At 33.3% G+C, this 23,515-nt stretch overlaps 2 protein-coding genes across 2 annotated transcripts in view; one reads left to right on the forward strand and one right to left on the reverse strand.

Moving 5' to 3' along the window:
- The window catches only part of PlexA (plexin A), a 311,934-nt gene that overhangs the window by 115,025 nt on the left and 173,394 nt on the right, over positions 1 to 23,515 (forward strand). The window lies entirely within an intron of this gene.
- LOC140742848 (uncharacterized) lies at positions 21,390 to 23,114 on the reverse strand. The gene is made up of 2 exons (XM_073073886.1): positions 22,861 to 23,114; positions 21,390 to 22,720 (listed from the first exon to the last, which is right to left on the reverse strand). Exons 1-2 carry the CDS (start codon positions 22,991 to 22,993, stop codon positions 21,429 to 21,431), a joined length of 1,425 nt encoding a protein of 474 aa, XP_072929987.1. The 5' UTR covers positions 22,994 to 23,114; the 3' UTR covers positions 21,390 to 21,428.

Genomic DNA, 23,515 nt, shown 5'->3' on the forward strand with positions numbered 1-23,515 from the left:
TTGTCGCCCTTGGACAACTGTAATGAACCCCAGATAAAATTAGATTCGGACCAGAAGTCGCCTACAAATGCGCCGCTACTCCTACGGACTAAGCTGGAATGCCTCGGATTAGTATGTCTTCCTTAGGACACCCTTCAAACCAGAATGTAGTTATTGGGCAGAAATAGGTGTAGCGATGGTGTCGGCGGAGTCGAATTTAGTGTTTGGGTGTAATAATACTGCAATTACAATTAATTATCACTAATTATATACCGTGTTTTGTTTCAGGTAAGTCCTTTGTTATATGTAAAATGACCAAGTCGCCTATGAGTTGCTATGGTAAGTTAAAATGTCTTGATTTATTGTTCGTTTGCTAAACTTTTATTGTTTGAGTACGTGATAATCGGTGCGTCATATCCTACCTATTATATTTTATACCCTAAAGGGGATGATGACTATGACTATGACTTTATTAGCGCAGATTCGAAGTCGATAAGTAAATGGGCTATCCCGTTATTGCGTTAGAGGCGAAGATATCTATATATAGATATATACATAAGAAATACTTCTTAGATATGTAATAAAACTTGACGTTAACGGTTTTAAACGGTTACGCATACATCAATATATATCTCTGTTAATTCAATAAGCGGTTTCTACACACGACTTTGTTAAAAACAGTTTCGTTTAGGATATAGGTATATTTAACGGTTAGGTAGTGGTTTCTGTGCTCGTGCAGCCAATATCTCGGCGCCGCTGTAACTCTTCGTAACAGATGATCCTGCACTTCGGATATTACATCAAATTCACATTTATACGGATTTATATGCGAAATTTTATAGCCTCCTGTCGGTTATTCTACGTTGTAGGTAAGTGTCTGATATGTAAGCGGTAAGCTATTTTAGATAGATTTAACCTACGACGTATATATATTTCTAATGTTTCGTACATTAAGGATTTCCACATTTGAAATGTTGTAGGTTTTGATCCTTATTATTTAGTAGGATATATATTTTTCGCATAAGCTTTATTTTGGAAATTCTTTATTAATTTGAAAAAATATAACATACAAAAGTCTATACGTTAAATTTGGTACAAGATTGTAGTTTACATATATCGTTCAAAAATATTATAGCTCTCTACATAGCACGGTAAATCTCTGAAAGGAATATAGAGAAACAAAATAAAAAGCTATATTTTAAACTAAACTCGTTTTTCGTTCCCTATAAGATATGTCCTTATCAAATCGGAAGGGTATCTGAGGTCCCCGCCGGGTAGTTACTTTGATCTATTGCCGGATAAATCTAGACTTTTAGGGCCCACTTTAAGGGCTATTGTGAGGGTCGTTAAAGGATAATAAAGCTATTGTTTTACCCGATTGCGTTATATTCTTGCTGTTATATTGTGTTGTTACACGTATTGCATTTACTGATGTTTTGAATATTGTGATTATTTTACATAATGTACTATTTTTTATTGTCCTAATGATACATTAGTTGCACTGTTTGCTATTTATAGTACTTAGGTGCATAGAAAAATATAGGGCGAAATATTACAAAAACTCACAAAAGTCATATGACGAAAAATTACTTTTGTGAGTTTGTGTGTTTCCAGAACACAGACCTCTATTATAAAATTCAAATAGGTTGGGACTCTTACCTACCTTTTATGGACTAAGTAGAAACGCCTTGTGTTTTGATATATCTACCTTACATCCTTCACCCAGAACACTCCAGCACTTAACTGCTTTTCAAAGGACAGTAATAGATTTGGCGGCACTTTGTATTAATTTCATATTTGCCTTTGTAGGCGAACTGCAAAGGATCTTTCATCTCCAAAATTAATTGATCATTGAGTTCAGTACTAATAAATACCAGAGTAGAGCAAGTCTATGCCACACCTATAAACGATCTATAGGATACATTCCATCTGAAAACTTGCAAATTGACCCGGGGAATGTGAGGCCTCCAAAAACGGATAAGAATTTCGCGGCCCGTGGGAAATAACGGAATCCGCTTTTGTTGCGTTATCGCGGAGGCAGCGTCGATTGGAGTATTGGAGTGGTGCAAGTCATAGGTTTATTTTTTACTGAAAATAAGAAAGTTTCAATCTTAAATTATATTGATTATTTTTTTTTTTTATTTTTCCTCCTTTTTTAACTTGCCTAAATTGGACTAAAGTAGACTAATTAGTAATTATTTTATTTTCAGTTTTCTATACGCTTTAGACGTGTCGTAAAATACTTTTCGCATGTTCTTGGTCGATGCAAACATCGATATTATAGGTATAGGTAAATATCGTTGTAAAATCCTAGTCAAATTAATTTCTATATATTGGTAGTCAATGAGTATTATTTATTATGATTCATGTGAATGTTGTTTTTGATGTTCATAAATTTTCGTTACGTAACGTGATGTCAAATGTCTTTCTATTCCTCAAGTATGTCCTTATCTCCTTATGACTTTATTATATCTCAGACCTACTATACTTTTCAGTTTTTATCACTATTGTACTTCACTGCATAGTCTCTTCAATGATAATGTTGACATGTAGTACACCGCCGGTCGTCAGCCTTGTGTCACGTATATTCAGAGCTAAAAACCTCGAATTCAAATAATTTAAAACAATATCCAACCTACTTATAGCGCCCCCTACCGGTAAATGTCATTATCGTTTTTCGTGCAGCCTGTGTACATTTATGATTTTTCAAAATAAGAAATAAAATAAGTAATTTATCGTAGAAATTGTTAATTTATAACAAATATTTCAATTAATAATTTATAAAAGACGTAGGTGTGATATATTGTGCAGAAAAGTTACAATGGAAAATAAAGAATTTTGACGAAATTATTCTGAAGACTTGTACTAGGCGACCATTACGAATGCAGTCGCAAATTGAAAATGTATTATTTTCATTTATTAAAGATAGATGATAATCTTATATATTAATGAGGAATGACAAGGTAAATTTTTACATATATATTTTTCCAAGCAAAGGTTTTTTAGATTACCATATTGATCTGTAGCAAGGAATTTGACGTCTTATGTTCATTAACTAAGCTTGTCACCTATTTAGGTGATCTCGCTTATTTAAATCCTTATATAAATCTCGCTTATATAAAGCTATGAACATAGAAATAGGGTGCTATTTAGCCCCGTGCATGGGTACTAACCCGTTTATACTGAGTATTTACTCACATAAAAGAATCTACTATTGAGTAGAATATACCTAATAGGTATTCACCCGTTCAAATAAGGTTATGACCCTTACATATTGGATATTTACCTACATTACAAGAAATAGGGTGCTATTTAGCCCCGTTCATGGGTACTAACCTGTTTATATTGAGTATTTACTCACATAAAATAATCTATTATTGAGTAGAATATACCTAATGGATATTCATCCGTTCAAATAAGGGACCCTTACATATTGGATATTTACCTATATAACAACTATAATAAGATACTACTATTAAGTAGACGGATACAACGGATATTCACCCATTCTAATAGGGTATGATGTCCTTCACATCGGGTAAATAACCCATATAACAAAATACTAATAATCAGTAGATAGACACAACTATTACCATCGATTGGGTGTAATGATTTTAATCAATGAACATTTTATTGAAGAATCATTCAGATTAATAATGTACATGATACAGGATATAGAGATGACAATTTATATCCTTTTGTAATACTCTAGAAGAACCTAAATTTGGTTTAACCATTCATAAGAATTTGGTATCTAGGTAGATCAGCATATTAAAGAGTAATTTACTAAAGGAACTATCTATCTATCTAGATGGTGATAGATAGACTAAAGGAAAAAATAGTTTAAAGGAAGAACTGGACCTCTAGGAATATCTAGGAAACTGTGGGACGGATAACACATGATTAGACTTTAAAAGTTGCACAAGTCGCAGTTACTATTGTAGCTGTAAAGAGTCAAAAGCCATGCCACATCAGGCGAATGCTTACTGCTCTCGAGCATTTGACATGATTGTTTTTTAATAATTTTAAATTATTTGCCTTTATAAAGATAATTTGCTATCAATTATCTTATTACTGGTGCTGGTCATTTATTATGTATAATAAATAATAAGAAGAAATTTCATAGTACAAGTACTGGAACAAATGATTGGCAAAATGGTTTAAGAAACAATGATTGTTCAATTCATATATATATAGTACAATATTTTATAATAACAAGTATAACGAAGATATTTACACTTCATCCTATGATAAACTTCATCCAAAAGTTTGAGATACTCATACCAAATACGGTCATTATCTGACTTACAACAAGCCTCATGTACAAATACCTGTGTCACAGAAAGGCTTGATCGAAGTTTCCTTTGGAATAAATCTTCAATCACAACAGATTTTTAGGTGAGTGGTTAATAATGTGGTCGATTATAATTATAATTTTAAAGACCAGTTGTAACAAATAACTATTGACCCAAGCTTTGCAAGTGGTTAGCTTTAAGAGTCTATTTGTATAAACACTTAAACTCATTATTCTTAAGGATTTTTTTCAAAATATACTCGGTATGTGTGTAGAAAGACTTCTCACATCAGTGGTAACATATTGTTTACTCTTAACCAATTTTTTACAATATTTTTACTTTACCAACGCCTGATGATGGTGATGTTGGTTTATATTGAATATCTTGGTCTTAATCTTGAGCTTTAAATAAAGCCTGGCATTCCACTCACTACTTACTATTGTTTTCAAGAATGCATATTTGGATACTAATTCATGATTACCTTAAAGTCCTTAAACAGTGTTTACATTACATGTCTATGGTTAAATGGAAATTCTATGCATTTCAAGTTCTTTCCTTTGGTTTGAGCAGAACACTATATTTATGTTTTTACTAACCTTTTAAAAGATACAAGACCATACATAACTGATTAAGATCTAGGGACATTGTGTCAGTTATATATTTATATAACATAGTTCCTATTTGAAATGTCATAATATTGGACAAGGAACAATAACGACACTTAGTAATTTAGGATCATAGACATAATAAGCTATATCATTCTTTAGGATTTATTGGTTACTTAAAAGATAGTTTGATAATTGGAAATAATACAACTGTTAAGGTTGTTCATTGTATTATACAAGGAATAAATAAATAAAAAATCAAATTGCTTTACCATTAGATAAAAGATTAAAAATCAACACAAGGGTGAAATAAAAAGAAAAAAATATATATATATATATAATAATAATATTAAAAAATAAAAATTATAATAAATGCAAAGATATGTATATACTCGTATATATAACAATTTTAATAATGTTTATCAAAATACTATCCCTCTTACAGATAGATATAATTACAGGTGGTAGTTGTCATATTATTTTTATTATCGGGACACAATCAGTTATGTAACATATGGTCATTATTCTCGGTATTTTTGTTATTTGATTTAAATAACAAATCCGATCAACTATTTAAAGTTAAATGCAGCGTTACTTGTGCTTAAAGATATTTTTTCAATAATCATCTTCAACACGGTGAAACCCTAATACGTGTAGGCAACTCCACAGTTATTTCATATAGAAACAGCATGGTGTTTAATACCCACATTTAACCGTAATATCAAGGCACATATTGGATTTATTGAATACCCAAAAAATATTTTTATTTCCCTAATACATTCAATAATTTCAGAATGAATTTGCTATCACTAAATCAAGATTATACATTGCGAATTAACACTTTGAAGGTTTTTAAATAGATTTATTTACTAGGAAACCTACAAGAAGTATGACTTACATGTCATGACTAAGGTTATACTATTTAAATGGAAATATTCATTTTATTTCTAATAAAATAATTGTTGTTAAAGATTATCTCTGAACGGTTGGGGAGTTTGTGGTAGTATCAGACTGGTCCAGACAGTCCTAAAAAATAGTATTAAAAAAAAAAAAATAATAATAATAAAAATAAATAAACCTTTCGTTTTGGAAGGGTTGCATTTTGGGTCTCATATGAATTTAAAAAAAAAAAAAAAAGATCTAGATCCATTTGTTTTTCGTCAACGCTTTACCCTGTATGTTACTCGCTTCCTCGAGGAGCGTTTCGTTTCTATACACGAATCTCAAGATTTTGTTGCTCTACAAGCAATGTTAGACGCAATAATGAAAACGTGATGCTGGTGCTTATAATATTTTGGCCTAAACAGTGTAAATAACTAGATCTATCTGTAGACTGGTTACAATATTCTTTTCATTTTGATATATATATATCTAGAATTATTTTTGTTCTTAAAATGCATATTTAGGTTTTCTATCCTCCATATCCCAAGTATGCTATTAGTTGGGAATGTTGGGATAGTTACATCTGATGTATAAATATTTTTAGCGAGTTAAGTGTAAAATATTATATATTATTTAGTGGAGATGAAGAATAAATACTATTTTTTTTTTTTTGGTTATTGTAATTACTCATATAGTAAAAAGAAAAAAAAAAAAAAAAAAAAACAATAATAATATATGAGTAATATATATATATAAGTAATATATAAAAACAATAGATATCGTATATATTATGACGTTCACTTGGTGTAAGCCCGTGAATGCCATTATTACTACCGATTCGCCTACATCTGAGTCGAGACTTCTAAAAAGTATACATAAACATAATAATAACATTATTGTATATGAACCAAATTGCTTGTCGGAAGATATTGTATATTAAATTGCCACATGAATTTAAACCTTACTATAACCAGTGTTCAAACAATCTAGTATTACCATTATTTCATAGTAATCATAGTATTTGTCCAGCACATCCTTAATAAAATTACCTAGATAGGCCTAGTAACACTTGAGAGTTACAAGAATAAGTTTATTTCTTTTATGTAATCTTATAATACAGTGACCTCCCAGACGACAGTTTCTAGATTTTACCAACCACGGAGGATGATGGCATTGATATATCATTTTTTACAATACATACCATTAGAGAGCACGCTTTACCACGCTGCTACGCTGACGTCTAAACATATGAGTGTCAGTTAAGACCCTCTTAGAAGGATAGCTGAATGGATCAGATCTAAGTTCAATTTTGTAGTAGAGACGTTACATCAAACGTATACTTGATAACTGTAATTAATATTTAAATAGATATATTAAATTAGGAATTTTAAAAATAATAGGATTTAAATGTTTTTGTATCTTGTTTAATAGGCTCGTTATTTTACAAATCTCTAAACATCTACATGTCAACATTATCATTGAAGAGACTATGCAGTGAAGTACAATTAGAAATTAAACGAACTTACCTAAGTGAAGTTCCAATTTCAATTGTACGAACTGCATAGTCTCGAAATGATATTATAACCCACCCACCCATACTTATATACGATAAGTATTACCCATAATATCATCTATGTTGTAAAATAATCGAGCTAATGAACTTACATCTTGACCCCAGGATCTCTAAACTTAATGACATTTACCGGTAGGGGGCGCTATAAGTAGGTTGGATATTGTTTTAAATTATTTGAATTCGAGGTTTTTAGCTCTGAATATACGTGACACAAGGCTGACGACTGGCGGTGTACTACATGTCAACATTATCATTTCGAGACTATGCAGTTCGTACAATTGAAATTGGAACTTCACTTAGGTAAGTTCGTTTAATTTCTAATTATACATCATCCTCGCTGTCGAATCTCAAACTACCATCAAGACTTTCGTATTGCCAAACGTTAATCACTTGTACCACACACCAGTATATTGTGTCGTGTCGTTGTTAAGATGTGTTGCCGGTTTGTGAAATTATGTAATTTGCGGTAACCGACCGATAGCGCTCGCGGAGAAACCTTTTATAAAAACCCCGAAATTATGCCGATTTCGCGAAAAAATGTACACGGCCCGAATGACGAAGTACTTTTACCCAGATATTACGAAGTGCCGATCGTTTTTAGGGTTCCGTACCCAAATAGTAAAAATGGAACTTTATTACTAAGATTACGCTGTCTGTCCGTCTGTCTGTCTGTCACAGGGCTCTATCTCCTGAACCGTAATAGATTAACACTTGCAATTTTTACAGAGTATGTATTAAAGTGACCGCTATAACAACAAATACTATCAATAAAAAAGTTGGAAATAAATGGGGATCGTCATAAAAGAAACCGCTATTTTTCGATGTTAGATAAATTGCTATTGAACCGTAATAAGAAGACAGTTGAATTTTTCACTACTCACTTCAATGGCTGGTGTACAGATACTAAATAAAAATGAAAATTTTGGTGCTACGGAACACTCCGTGTGCGAGTACGACTTGTACTTGGCCAATTATTTACAACTATGTTAATGAGATATTACATAGCAATATTAGATTACGTACCAATTAGATTTGATACTTTGATTGCTATTCATATTGTGTAAATGAAATTGATCCATTTTGTAGTTGTGATAAGTGTAGATTGTGAGATCCTTAAGTGGATCGAGAAGCAATTCGTCGTTGAATAGTATATTATTGGTTCTCAAGAATTAGGTAACAGACAGATCTGATATTTTACCTAGTAAAATTTTCTAGTATACTCTTGTATACTGTGCAGATGATAAATTTTTGTACCTATAAACAATTTGAAATGAGAATTTAAGCAAATATTATAGGATTTGTTCTTCTAGTCTTTGCGGAGGTTATTGCGATCTAAGATCCAATTGCATTAATAGACAACTCCATATCCGTATTTTTCATTTTAATAAATATCTATCAAATTTAGTACAGTTTAAAAGCAAAAAGGCGACGATTATAGACGTAGGAATCATAGAGTCAAAACTTAGACGACATATAGTCACTGCTTAATTAGTATCTGCCGGGCAGATATCTGATTGGTGAATTTATATCTGGGTTTGGGTGTTTGTGTATTTGTCTATGTGTGTGTCCATGGCACCTATGACACAGAGATCCTAGTGTGGGGCTGAGTGTAGAAAAAAAAAGATATCGGCCGAATTGATAACCACCTCCTTTTTGAAGTCGGTTAAAAAGGTTTTTTTTAAGAGGAGTAGTTACCTAAGAAATGCAACAAACACCGTTCCATATAACAACTGCTTAATTAAATTGTAACTGTAAGAAATTCTGAATAACAATGTGAAATGCATTTAGAACTCGAAAAAAAATTGTCGCAATTTACAATCTGTCAAAAACGCTCGGAAATTTCACACGCAATCAACATAGGTGTAGCAATTAATGGACACGCGGGGGTCTCTAATACCATCGGCCCATTTTCGATCCTTTGTTAAGTCCCATTTTTTGCTCACACCCTCACAAAAAGAACCTTTTGTGTTGTACCCCGATATTTTAGTGGTAGGGATGCTGGCGAATTGTAGGGATGTCGATAACGTTCAGTTTATATCGATATGTATAATAATTGGTTGTTGACTAAAGTATTTAAGAGGAAGTGCTCTAGATTTCAATAAGTAAATTTATAAATACATATGTACAATATAGATAAGAGATATGAGTCAACGCTAAAAATCATGTAACTAAGCAGATAAAAAAATATCTACTAAGTATTAAGCAAATATTTAATGATTAAATAGTTAATAATTAGGTAATAAATTATTTTGCTCTTAAATACATGAATCAAATGAATATTAAACAAAATTAATCAGTTAAATAGACTCTTGTATTTGAAGTTCGAGTTAAGTAAACATAAACTTTCAGTAGTTAAGTATTTAGGAACGACATTACCTTCCTTTACAACATAACAATACTCTATATAGATTTTACTACTTAATAGACAACATAATATTTATAATAAAAATAAATTTGTCACGTCAAAGTGACAGTTTTATCGTGACGTCGTTCCGTGAATAGTTAACGCGTTACTTAGTTAATGTCTTCGCACGAAATGTATTTAGTTAAAATGACTCCGGTCACAGTCGTGAAAAAGTCGTTTTGCGTTTAACGTTTATAAGGACGGGGCTTCACTAGGTTCGCCGATTGTTGAACATATAGGTCATTTATGACTATTGAATTTTATTATAAGTATTGCGCGAGCATTTCAGTCACACCTTGCCTAATAACAGCAGTGTTAGGCGCTGCTGTGTTCCGTTTTGAGGGTGTGGGAAGAGGGACATACTTTTCCGAGGCGTTCCAGCTTAGTCCTCAGGGGTAGCGGCGCATTTGTGGCCGACCTCAGGTAGGAATATGTAATCCTCTCTGTGTTTGATTACAGATGTCCATGGGCGGCAGTAGCCACTTACCATCAGGTGGACTGCATGCTCGTCTGCTACTCCTATATTAAAAAAAAAACCACTTAATTTTGCTTTAAATCAACGTCAAGCTCCTGTCTTCTGGTTTAAAGTGCGGTAAAGCGTATACTTTTCTAGGCATATTCAACGTAGTCTTCTAAGATAGAAACGCATTTGTAACCAAGCACAGATATGAGTGAATTCCTTAATGGTTGATCAAAAATATCTGAAGGCATATAGTAAACGAGCATTTCGAAATTGTGCACAACACGAGACCATTTGTACGTTTTAGATTTAGAACATTTGTACGTTAAGCCAATTGATACCCACAAGTCTAACAGGATCAATGGAAACAAATGAGTATGTCAAAAAGATTTACATCAACGTCCAAATCTGAATAAAATATTTTTAAGTAAATAAGTTAAAAAATCAAATCATATTTGTACACTGAGTGAAGGCCCACCTTAACGGGTGGAGTAATTAAATAGACGTGTCACTCATAAAGCGAGCTTCATTTGTAATCCTGTTATTTTGTCGTAAACATTCTTTGTACGGAGTAGAATTTATATAATTGTACATATTAAATGTGTCACTTTCGGTGGCGCTTTTGGTGTAAAAAGTTTTGATATTTCACGTTGAAGTCAATGTTTGCTTAAACGAGGATGACTTCACATTTTATTTTTAGGTTGCATGCAAATATTTTAACACAATACTCGTATGTCGCTATGTATATTTTTGTTTAAAGAGTTTTTTATTCGTATCTATTAATCGTGCCGTGACCGTGTTGATACAGTTGGTACCCAATTTGTACAAAAAAAATAAATTAAAGTGTCTTTTTGTTGATTATAATATTTTTTTTAATAACCACAATACTTGTAGTCCATTAAAATGATTTATTTTATATTTTCTATATGTTGGTTTAGGTACTGAGTTAAACATACTAGTAGGAAATGAAGACTTTTTTCGATAGTATTTTTTTTTACTGTATCGATACTTCATTGTAAAGTCCCATCCCTAAATCAATACTTTCGTCGGCCATTGTACCGACGAATTTACAACACTTGTTTGACGTATCACTCGCGCCGTCTTCCCACAAGAGGTCCCGACAGGATCGTGCTTTAAAATAATAGTCTTGTGCTTGTCAATCGATGGAGGTTTTTGTACGACAAGGTATATTTACGAAATTGAATTAAAACCATTAGGAAATTTATATTTTTGTCGATAATAATTATTTTGATTTATCGATACTTCATTGAACAGTCTCATCTCTAAATCAATACTTTCGTCGGCCATTGTACCGACGAATTTACAACACTTGTTTGACGTATCACTCGCGCCGTCTTCCCACAACAGGTCCCGACAGGATCGTGCTTTAAAATAATAGTCTTGTGCTTGTCAATCGATGGAGCTTTTTGTACAACATTGTTTAGGGGAAATACTAAGAGGTTTGAACAAGTTTAATAAGCGCGACGTTGTACAGAATTTTGTATGCAGTATTTCTATCCTATTTACAATAAATTTAGATGTTTTTACGGCAGTCGACACATTATTGAAGGTTTTTGTTATGATATAGAAGTAGCAGACAAGCATGCAATCCACCTGCTGTTAAGTTGCTGCTACTGCCCATGGACATTTTTAGTTCATGCAATGCCTTAAAAAACTATGTCTCTCTTACCACACCCTTCAAACCTCAACACAACAGCACTTAACATTGTTATTGTTATTAGGCAGAAATAGGTGTGGCGGTGGTATCACCGTAGTTGAACCACACAGGGTTCTACAACATTCAGAGTTGATTACATATATCACTTGGTAGTGACAAATTACTATGAAGTGGACAGCTCATTAGCTACAATATCATAAAATAAACTTAAAGACACAGCCGCTAAGTTGCTACTGGACCCAATACGCGTTAAACAAGTCAATCCAGATCGCAATATAATTTTGTAATTATGAGTCAGTATTACTCATCTTTACTCAATAGAGGAAGTGGTAGGAAAGTAGCGTCACTACTTCATGGGTTTATTGAACCATTTATTACTTCCTGTACGAGTATCGGTTATTTGTTAGTTGCGGTTAACGGTTAGTTAGTTTTCGTTGAGGATATACCACATATCCATATTAATATCGGTGTCTGTTGATATCTACCGCATTAATTAATTCGGCCTAATGTTCCATCCAATAATCAAGTGTCATTTGTTTTGACATTAAAGGGAGGCAAAACAAATGTGGTTTTGGTCGTTATTTTTTCTGAAATTGATGTTTGTCCCTACATGCAGCATTATACAATGTTTCGTTTTAATGTATTTCGTTATTGTTATTCTTATTTCCTATTTTTAACCAATTTGTTATTAGGCAGTCGGATTTTTCGTTCTAAGGGCTTATTCTCTAAGGAAACTTATTACTAAGCCTCCTATGTCTTTCTATCCATCGTAGGGCTCTATGTTTTGAACCATAATAAGTTGAAAAAGAGGTTTTACCATTTATGGAACGGTATTTTTCATGTGTGACATCGACTTGAAATTGACCGGTTACATTAATACCTTATTTTAATTAGTAGTAAAGCTATAGAAGGTTATCAAAACGTAATTTAGAGGTGTGTTTACTCTGAATACCTGAAGACAAATACGTCTTCAGAGACCTTGATTAGCAATACCAGCAGACACTGTGCGTTTATTTCCGTTTAGCGATGAGTTCCTCTGTAATCTCCTGCCAGTCTACGTTGTAATGTGTTTACTAATACATGTGGCTTGGGTAGATGTCGCTACGAACATACTTCAGAAATATTGCTTGTTGCAATATTTATAATTTGTTATGGTCTAAGATCCGAAGCTAAATCGAACTGGACCGAGCTGATAATAGAATGAAACTCATTTTATAATGAAATTAGTACATTGGGTAATACATTAAAAATGGGTTTGCTAAAAAAATCCTGGACAGGATAATTTTAATTATTTTTTGAAAAATTAAAATTTAATTGAAAATTAAATTTTGCAATATCAAGATAATAAGAAAATTCTATTCTGAGTGAATGTTAAAAACATACAGAATGTGCAGGCTTTGGGTTGCCTATTATTTACGTGGACGAACTACTGGGTTGTCAGGTATAAACAGGTATTTCGCTGGCAACTACTTTCACTCATGATGATAGTAGATAAAATTTTATATCAGTAGAAGCGCTGTTTTATTGTGAACACGTTGATATAGGGTTGTCTGCAAAATGAAAATTAATTTTTCAAAAAATAATTAAATTTATCCTGTCCAGGATTTTTTTAGCAAACCCATTTTTAATGTATTACCCAATGTACTAATTTCGTTATAAAATGAGTTTCATTCTATTATCAGCTCGGTCCAGTTCGATTTAGCTTCGGATCTTCTACTATTACACCTTAGCATGGATATTTCTCTATGATTGGGGGATATTAAACCACGATGATCCAATGTACTGTTCCATTTTGATGGTAACTGAATCAGGAGATTTAATAATTAAAACATATTTTCAAATAAATTCGTACTAAGATATAGCGATATTAGTTATAGTTTTAATTACTAAAGTATAAGATCTTAACCATCTCAGCCCAGGTAAGGACTAAAAACTTGTTCGGATAGAAATATGAAGAATAGAAAACATGTAACCGTAATACAAAAGAATATAGTGGTCCGCATAGAAGTTTGCACACGTATGGAGTTTCTTGCGCCGCTTCTTCTCCATAGCGAAATACCTTCCGAAGCGGTGGTAGTTTGTTGACTTTCAAAAAGTATTCTATATGAATCAATTTTGAATAAATGAGATTTGAATTTGAATTTGAATTTGTGAAGATCTGTTGACAATGTAGACATGTAATTCAAGTACAAAAGAATATAGTAGATACAGTAATTATGGTGGATAAAACAATCCTTATATAAATCTCATTCTGTGAACGTGATCCAGTGGGTAGGTACGTAGGTAGTAGGTACTAGGTACATGTGTGCGGCCGATATTTTGTCCCGCACGGATAAAGTTTTGTAAACATATTTCACCATCGAGACTCCGAACACTAACTTCGGACTAACTCCGTGAAATACGTTAGGCTCGCTCGCACTGCGCCGGTTTGATACTTGACTATTATTTTTTGCGAATTTTATGTAGGAAAATAGGTAGTTCATAATGTTTTTGAAGGCTAGCAATGCTCAGTTGGTCAGCGGTGACAGTGGCCTGAAACCCTTTACATTTTTCGAAAAGAAGTAATTGGCCATTTATGGTGCCAATAGTTAATTTAAGTATCAAGTTTTAATTATAACTTTATAATTTTTTCTTGCTTAATCGAGAAATTATACTTTCTGCCCTTGTTGTAGTTTATAACTTTATACTCAAGTAGCCAGAAGTCGAACGTGGAACTAATATCCAACACACACACGCTATTTAGAATTTGTCTCTAGGTACAATATACTCTCATATCTATTTCTCTTCTTAATCGCTTTCAAATGATATCTGTACATACCACGGAACAACAAATCCTAGCTTTTTTTTCCACATTACAAAACAGATTTCTCGACTTTATAACAAGAACAGAAACATGAGTGCATGTCTATACCTCCCTGGTAAGGACGCGTAACTCGGCAAAACACGTTAGCGTCCCCCGACGCGGCGTCCCGGCGGCTATCCGGGAGCCGCTGGTAAAGTACTGAATAATCAGACGTCGGTAACTTTCTACACAGTGCTAGACTGCCCGAATACACTTGGTACTTGGTGTTCTTGGTATCGTAAAGAACGTTAAAAACGCATTTTGCGACTTTATAACAAGAACAGAAATATCAGTGCGTAGTTTTATGTTCATTCTTTCTATAGATCCTAGTAGGATTTAATATGCCATAGCTTCAAAAATTGTACAACAACACCCAGATCCAGAATAAATTTGTAAATTCATTATTATATCTGCTTGGCCGGGTGTCGAACCTAAAACCCTCTACATTTCGAACCGGTATGGTAGTGTGCAGACTGAAGATCGCTATTTAAGTTATAGGCAGCATTACCCTATGAAAACATAATGTGTAACTTTTTTTTAATTAATTAATTATTACTAAGTCCTTTTCATGAACAAGTAAAGATACTCACACAGTTACCTACATGGTATTTATTGCGAGGGCGACATCTATTGGTCTATTAAATACCGTCCTAAAACGCATTCTCAACTAACATAGATAACTTGACAAAGCCCTTTAAATGCCACCGACCATTAGGTAGGGTCCCTTGTCTCACGGTTAGCTAACAACAGGCGAGATGTAATATTAAAGTTCCATAGAAATATTTCAATGTGAGATTTTTCTAATAAGATTAAATGTCCGCATTTTTTTAACTTCATTAGCAACTCTTAAGACGCATTATTGGCATGTAGTATTCAAAGGACATGTTATAAATAATATGAAATAGAAATTTACTTTTTTTCGATAAATGCTCTATTGCAGTCCCCACTATTGCAACTTAGTAAAGCATTCTCCAAACCTCCCGATTTTGAAATTCCCGTGCCTAACTGTGAGACATCAAAATGACTGTAAGGATGCGTAGGTGTGATAAATATAATTATGCCTCGGAAAAGTATGTCTCCCTTACCATACTCTTCAAAACACATCAGCAGAAATAGGTGTGGTGGTGGTGCCGCCGGATTCGAACCACTAAGGGTTCTACCACCTTAAAAAAGAAAGAGAAGTCCGAATTATACCCAATTTTTATTGTATCTTTATTTTTATTTATTATTGAAATGTATCTTTGTTTCAAAGTTTTCAACGTAATAATTACTCGCTTGTCGTGTACAGTCCGACATGTACCTAAAACGGCGGGACCATAACTATTATACCCAGTATTGTCTTCGAGATACACCCCTTGAACCCGCCGCGAAACGGGTCATTAATAATTATAACCCTTAGCTTTACTAAACAATAACTATATTATCTCAGTACTTAAGTAATAATCTCGGTAGACATTTGTTAGTTTGTATATATCTACTTAAATTAATTTGCACATTAAATGTATAGCCTAAATCCCTAGGTCTGGATGATGACTAGAACAAGAGTTAGAGTAGAAGATGGATCAGTATTTTTTTAAAGTTAGATAACTATTTTATTATATAGGAGTAGCAGACGAGCATTCAGTTAACCTAAGTGGCTACTGCCGCCCATAGACATCTGTAATCAACCCCAGATAAGATTAATTTCCTTCCTGAGGTCGGCAATAGATGCGCCGCTACCTCTGAAGACTAAGCTGGAATGTCTCGGAAAAGTATTACTCCCTTACCATACAAATTAATATTACAACGGTAACAACGTCATCTGTAATGTAAGTTATAATCTAATATTCATGGTAGGTATATTTAAAATCATCGATACCAAAAAAAACCGTTTTATAAAATTATAGGTTTATTTTAACAAATACGAATCCGGATAGTATACACGTGGTAACAAGCAAAACCGCAGCATCTCACAAGTATTACGACAGTTTATATGGGAAGTATTAACACCCCCATAACTGCAGAAGGCATAACACCATGAACGCAATTTCCAAAACATTGAACGGTTATGGCGTCGTCAGGAAGGGAATGTCCACTGTTTCCTTGCGTTTAGGGGTGAGGGGTTGGAACTGCAGATTCGATATTTATGTAGGAAATGTATCGTCAGTCCACTATACCACTACTGGGTATATGACCAAAATTTTTGAGTTAACCTAATAGTAAATGGCTACCGCCGCCAGATACGATAAGAGTCCTACCTGAGATTGGCTACAGATGCATTTCTACATCTGAAGCAAATTATCAGCATGGTAGTGCGACGGCCATACCTTATATCGCAGTATTACAGGAGAAATGTAGAGCTACGAAAACGATATATTTTGTGTGTATAAGAAAATCCCATTCCAACTCGTCCTCCTATGAAATATCCGATAGGATTCCTAATTCCTATTAGAACTAAGCTGTCCCACTTTGTGGTTCACTTCCATGATTTAAAAATATATATCGATAATTTCTAACACCTCTCCCATCGAGCTTCGTTGATTATAAAAGCATCGACAACCCAGATCGTCCCTAGGGAAGCCCTGAATAAATCAAGGCCCGACACCTCGCATCCCTTAAATAAGTGCGCCCTCGTGTGTGAAATATCGAGTGCGTTTGCTCAGATATGCCGCATAGTATGAAGAGTGCCGGAGTCTGGGGAATATCGTCACTTTAAATATCGGTGAAAATATTATATTGAAACGTGACCTATTTAGTCCTTAATTTTTGAATTGAAAACTTCTTTAGCGGCGTTGGTGCTTTTTGTGATGGGTAAAAAATGTTAAACTCGCGTCAGGACACGTGGCCTGATCGGAAATTCGTAAGATGGCAATTGATTTTTTTTAATCAGAGTATATCGCTCAGCTACGTTATATAAGGTACTCCTTTACCTTTTTTACTTTTATAAAGTTGTTTGTTGTCGATGTCGTTTGCTGAGATATGACGCAAAGTGCGAAGAGTGCCGGAGTCTAAGGAATTTTGTCACTTTGTAGACGCATGACCTATTTAGTCCTTATTTTTATCAGTTTCTATAGCTCGGCTACGTTATATAGGTATTCCTCGATAAAATTAGTGGTAGACTAATTTTATCGAGGAATACCGAGTTCAATTTGTAAGATTTTTGTGTCGTGAGTCAGTGTCTGAATTTTATTAAGTAGATCATAAAGACGGTTATTGTTTTTGTAGTTTATATATTTCAGTATATACACCTAGACCCAGCGTAGAAAACTAAATTAAAGATTTAATTGCCTGCCCGGGGATCGAACCATGTACCGGCCGCGTATCCATCCAGGTTGATCACAAGAGAGGAAAACAAAAACAGTGATTTAAAAACAATAATTCTAATTGACTCCCTCTATTTTTCATTCCCTTTTAATTCGGGTCGAGTTTCTGGAAAGCACGTACGGCGCCCATCCCTCAATCGGACGAATCTTACCCTCTTAGACCCTCCTCCCACCTCTCAGACTCAAACAGCGGGTCATTAAACTGTCACTTGTTCCTTTGTCTTACTCTATTCGGACATTAAAATATTATGGAGTGACAGATAAGGTTCGCACATGAAAGGACTCATTTTTAGTACATTTGCCCATACATTTCCAATCAGCGCCCCAACTCAAATACATAAACAGTCAAATTTGTATAAACGTAAAAATCATACTAAGGGTACAGGATACATAAATAGTAAGAACTTTAATTACCCGCTGAATAATGGCATAAAGGATCTTGGAAAGGTCTAATTTTTTCAATATTTTGAGAAATATTTTTAAAACATCACTGTTAAAACAATATATCTATGTGTTAATTTGACTACACTTTTCATGACACACACTATTTTACATACCCTTTTTTATAACAAATGTGATTTTATTGGTATTTAATTACCTGGTAAATTAAACAGAAGATAACAAATCAATGATAATAATTATAAATATTAATTTATAACGCGACATTAGTTAATAATTTATATTATTTTTTACGATTATTCGTCTTTATTTTTGTACGATTTTTAAGTCTTTGCAACTAATAATTATTTGTAATATCATAGCCCCAAACTAGAATTTCTTGTTCCGTGGTTCACATGGACACACACAAATATAAGCTCTAACATTCAAACCCATAACAAAAATTTTAACCCATCATTTTGATTTCTCTCTGATAATAAATAAATATGTAAAGCGATAATTATTACTAGTGTTTTTATCAGTAACCAAAATCCCATAGAGGTCTCTCATTAAATGATTAAAATCATCAAGCCCCACAAACCGAAGTCCTGCGGTTAATTCAATGCGCTCGTTCATTATTCATACTCCAGCTACAATTATTAGTTTACGACTTTTGTGTTTTCCGATTTGATTTTGTTGGTTTTGTCGCGTTTTAAAATACACTTGAATTGTTTGAACTGTTAGTAGATTTTGTGATGGAACGGGTATTAAGCTTAAACCAGTTCCAGTCCTATTTTGAAAAAAAAAATGTTTATAGATTTTTTGTACAATCGATCTAGCACGAATACTTTATCAAGTTTATACACGAATATGTACGAATAATATATCGACTTTTATTTATTTAGTCGAAACTGTATTATATCTTAAAAAGTGAGCCAAAAGAGAATTGCAGAAGCGCTCTTACCATTTAACCATTAAGAATAGTGAAATATACCTAAATATAAAATAAGATCAAATTCAATACATTTCCAATAGGTGAAGACTGCATTAAAATTTACGCTGCAGAATTAAATGTGTTGAAATTATGTTGATGTCAGGCAGTCAAGGTCATCTTACGTTTTATTGAGCTTCAATTCCATAAGTAGCTGACATCCAATAAGGAATTTCGTTCCAAAAATACTTACAAAAAGAAAATGGAAATCACCAAGATCGCGCCATACAACTAGTCTCGCCGTATGAATAATGGAAAACGTTATGAATATTAAAGCACCATACTACAATATGTTAAGTTTGATCTTGATTAACCATGCTTCAGAATGTTCAGAACCTACCTATTAATAGTACTCGAAATAAACTTATTTCGTGCTTGAAATACTGTTATGTCGAGATATTTTAGCTATATTCGCCGAATGTGGTCATCAACATGCATGATTATGGCATGGCGTTGACATGGCATAGTTAAGGTACACTATACAATATATAAATCTCAAATTGATTTTTTAAGCTATTGCATAGCTTTTATCGCGGGCTTTGAGCGCGGCGACCGAATCGAGAAATTCCGTAACGAAAATAAGTAACACCTTTCAACAACTCGGTTGCCTGGAGACTTGATATCCAACTATCAAGTCTCCAGGCAACCGATTTGTTGACTGTCAATAGAAAAATATGGATATAATTGAATAAAGTATTATTTTACATTCCTTATTATTTTATTTGATATTGGCGACGAGATGTCGAATGAACTAAAAAACAATAAGGAAATACGAGCCACATTACGTGGGTTAATGAAACGAACCGAAAATTACATTTCGGGAATAGAAAAAATTGACATTGAAGAAATAAATATACGACTGAATTCTTTACAAGAAAATTTGAACAAATTCTACGCGATTCAAGAAAAAATTGAATGGCTTACAGAAGAAGAAAATTTAGAAGAGGAAATAAAATACAGGTACGAATTTGAAGAAATATATACAAAGCTAAAATTTAAATTTTTGAATGTACAAAAAGAAAATAATCGGCTAATACCTGAATGTTCTTTTATATCAGCAAGAGCGGAAGTTTATTTGATAAACTGTTAACTGTCAAGGCACGCTTGAGACGTACACCTAATACAAAAGAGTTATCACCTCATCAGTTAATGTTCGGCAGAGAGGTAAGAACCTATATGCATGCCTTATTTAAGAAATCCGCCCCACTATCCAGATTACATTACAATGCACCGCCAACGCAGGAGTTCGGACAAGGTGATAAGTGAAGTCAGAACTGAAAATGGCATACTGGTGCGCCGTCACCTTGACCAAATGCTGCTGGCGCCCCTGGTGGTGTAAGTGAAAATAGCGGTGGAGGACTGTTGGATATCAAGTCTCCAGGCAACCGAGTTGTTGACTGTCAATAGAAAAATATGGATATAATTGAATAAAGTATTATTTTACATTCCTTATTATTTTATTTGATAACCTTAATTCGTCAACTTGAACACAGATGGCAGTAATACACATTTTTTTATAATCCGTGCAGAAATCTTAAAATTGCGTGAAGTATATTTTATATTCCCATTATAAAATTCAAAATTATATTACCATATTATCAAAATAATATGTTTTATCAACATAAGCTATGTTGAATTCTGGATTGTTAAAATAACGTAAAATAGTGTTTGTTATTTTTAAACGTACAATTACAACTGACAGACTTGACAGCACAAAATCAAAACGCCATTATGATTTATGGTATAGTGCCACCAACTTATCTGTTCAGTTGACAGGGTCGCTAGTGCAGCGTCCAATGTTACCATATAATTATATTTGCCTACTGAAGAGGGAGCTCAACAACTTTGAGACCTATGATTTTTACTAGATAAAATATGTAAAAAATATTTAAAAAGATAAATAACCTTCGTAAACATCCTAAAAAAAAGAATTAGGTTAATAATGTCAAATTTTAATTCTTAAATGATATTCTAGGACAGGAAAAATAAAAAGTCCAGAATTATTAACTATAATTATTTATATTTTATAAAAATAAAATTTATATTTTATAAAAATAATTATGGTCATGATCTCTAACTTCGAGGGGCTCCACACCAGACATCCCTGAGCGAAATAATGACGATGCGCCTGAGGTGCCTGTGCCAAGTGATTTACATAATTCGTCATCAGAGTCACTTGAATCGCTTTCGCTATCACTATGCAACTTAATAATGAATGGTTCTTCTAAATATCCATCATTGTTCCTGTATTTTTCTTCAATTCTTTTTACGTGGTGACAATGGTTTTTCCACTCTTCTTTTGTTATTTTATCGAATGCATTCTGAATTAACTGGGGCATTTCAGCACTAGATTTACCAACATTTCGCTCAGCGACATTTCTCTTCATTGAACTCCAAACCATCTCGATTGGGTTCAAATCACAGTGGTATGGCGGTAACCTGAGAACAGAATGGCCATGACTTTTTAATAGATTATCTATTTCATATTCAGGAGCTGGTTTATTACGCTTTATTAATTCTTGCAGTTGAGGTTTCGTCATTTGCTCAGAAAATTCTATATTTCTCTCCCTCAGCCACAATTGCATGACAGCCTTAGTGTGGTTTGAATTGGGACATTTATTAACACAAATGCTGTGATAGGGGGCATTGTCCATCACTATAAGAGTATGCTTATGCAGGTTCGGCAGCAATTTCTTAATAGTCCATCTTTTAAAATTATCATTATTCATTTCATCATGGTAGTCACCGCTCTTAGTGTTTGATTTAAACACAAGAAGAGCATTCTCTACAAAACCTTCTTCGCCTCTTGCATGAACTATAATCCACCTATTCCCTTTTGATACTGGGTCCAAATCACCTTCAACATCTGGGCCTTGCCAACATTTGTCAGTTGAGTGAGATGAGTGTATATAGGTCTCATCTAAATAAACGACGGGTTTTTTTTCTCCAGACTCATTCTCACGAATTTTTTGTAAGTATGCAGCCCTCCACGCAGTTATGTCATTACGCTCACATAGCACTTTTCTATTTGTTTTAGTTTTTTTAAAACGAAATCCTATTTTATGCAGCAGTTTTCTAAGTGTTTCACGTTTTGCAGAGAAATCAATTTCTTCTCTAAGTATGTTTAATAATTTTGGTATAGTCGGAATTTCTTTCCTAAATGAATAAAATTCATGATTTTTTCTCCGTATGACGCCAATGTCAAAATCATCAATGTCCAATTTTCCTGTTTTTCTTTCTCTATTCTTACCGGGAGTAGATAGTTTGACATTACTTTCTTCAGCTTTTTTCTTTTCATTCATGAGCTTGTAAACAAATCGTTCGCTTACTCCTGTAGCAAAAATATAAATACATGAAGTATAAAAAAACATTTACTACCGAAAATACTTTAACTAAGTAAAATAAAATAACTGAAATATTTACGCGGGACTTTCTATTAATTAACTATCAACACTTCATAGCAACACTAACCTGTCGCAGCTGCGACGCGTTCTGTCACTTTCTCAAACGGTATTTTCGGAGCTAGCAGGCGTTTTTCTTCCCTCATGAAATCTAAAACCTTTAAAATAATGACCCGTGCATCACTTTTGAGAGGCTTAGGCATTTTTAATCACTTATTACAATTATATTCGAATCGAAAAACAAAGAGCACTCACACTTCAAAGAATTGACAGCGGAATGACATTTCAAAATGGCGGTCGGCTTTGTTTTAGTTAAAGATTTGTCTACTGAACAGAAAAGTTGGTGGCACTATACAAATAATTTGTGTACAAAGTGTTTTAAATATGAATAAACAAAATGCATTTATTAATGAAAAATGCGATGTACCTGTAACATTCGGCCAAATGTCACAGGCACATCGCATTGATCCATTTATATTGCTGGTTGTTAATACTTTACGTCACTTATTAAATACTTTTCTATTTTATATTTTAGAATGTTCAGTCTTGCTTGGAGTTATGAAATGTCAGCTGATATTTGCAATGTCTTATATAATGGAGATATGATAAAATAGTGGATAAAGATGTATTAATGTAAATGTTGATGATTATGGAAGAATATATTGTATTTCTGGAATTCCTTCTGAGCGTTTTCATAGCATAAAAAATGCTATGCAATAGCTTTA

Source organism: Epargyreus clarus, unplaced genomic scaffold (assembly GCF_041222505.1).
Source record: "Epargyreus clarus isolate Ecla_fem2 unplaced genomic scaffold, WU_Ecla_fem_2.2 ptg000001l, whole genome shotgun sequence".
Lineage (NCBI taxonomy): Eukaryota > Metazoa > Arthropoda > Insecta > Lepidoptera > Hesperiidae > Epargyreus > Epargyreus clarus.

Coding starts and splice junctions, on each gene's coding strand:
- LOC140742848 (XM_073073886.1), bottom strand. CDS start 22,993: ATGCCTAAGCCTCTCAAAAGTGATGCACGGGTCATTATTTTAAAGGTT. Junction 22,721..22,860: donor ACGCGTCGCAGCTGCGACAG/GTTAGTGTTGCT, acceptor TTTTTGCTACAG/GAGTAAGCGAACGATTTGTT.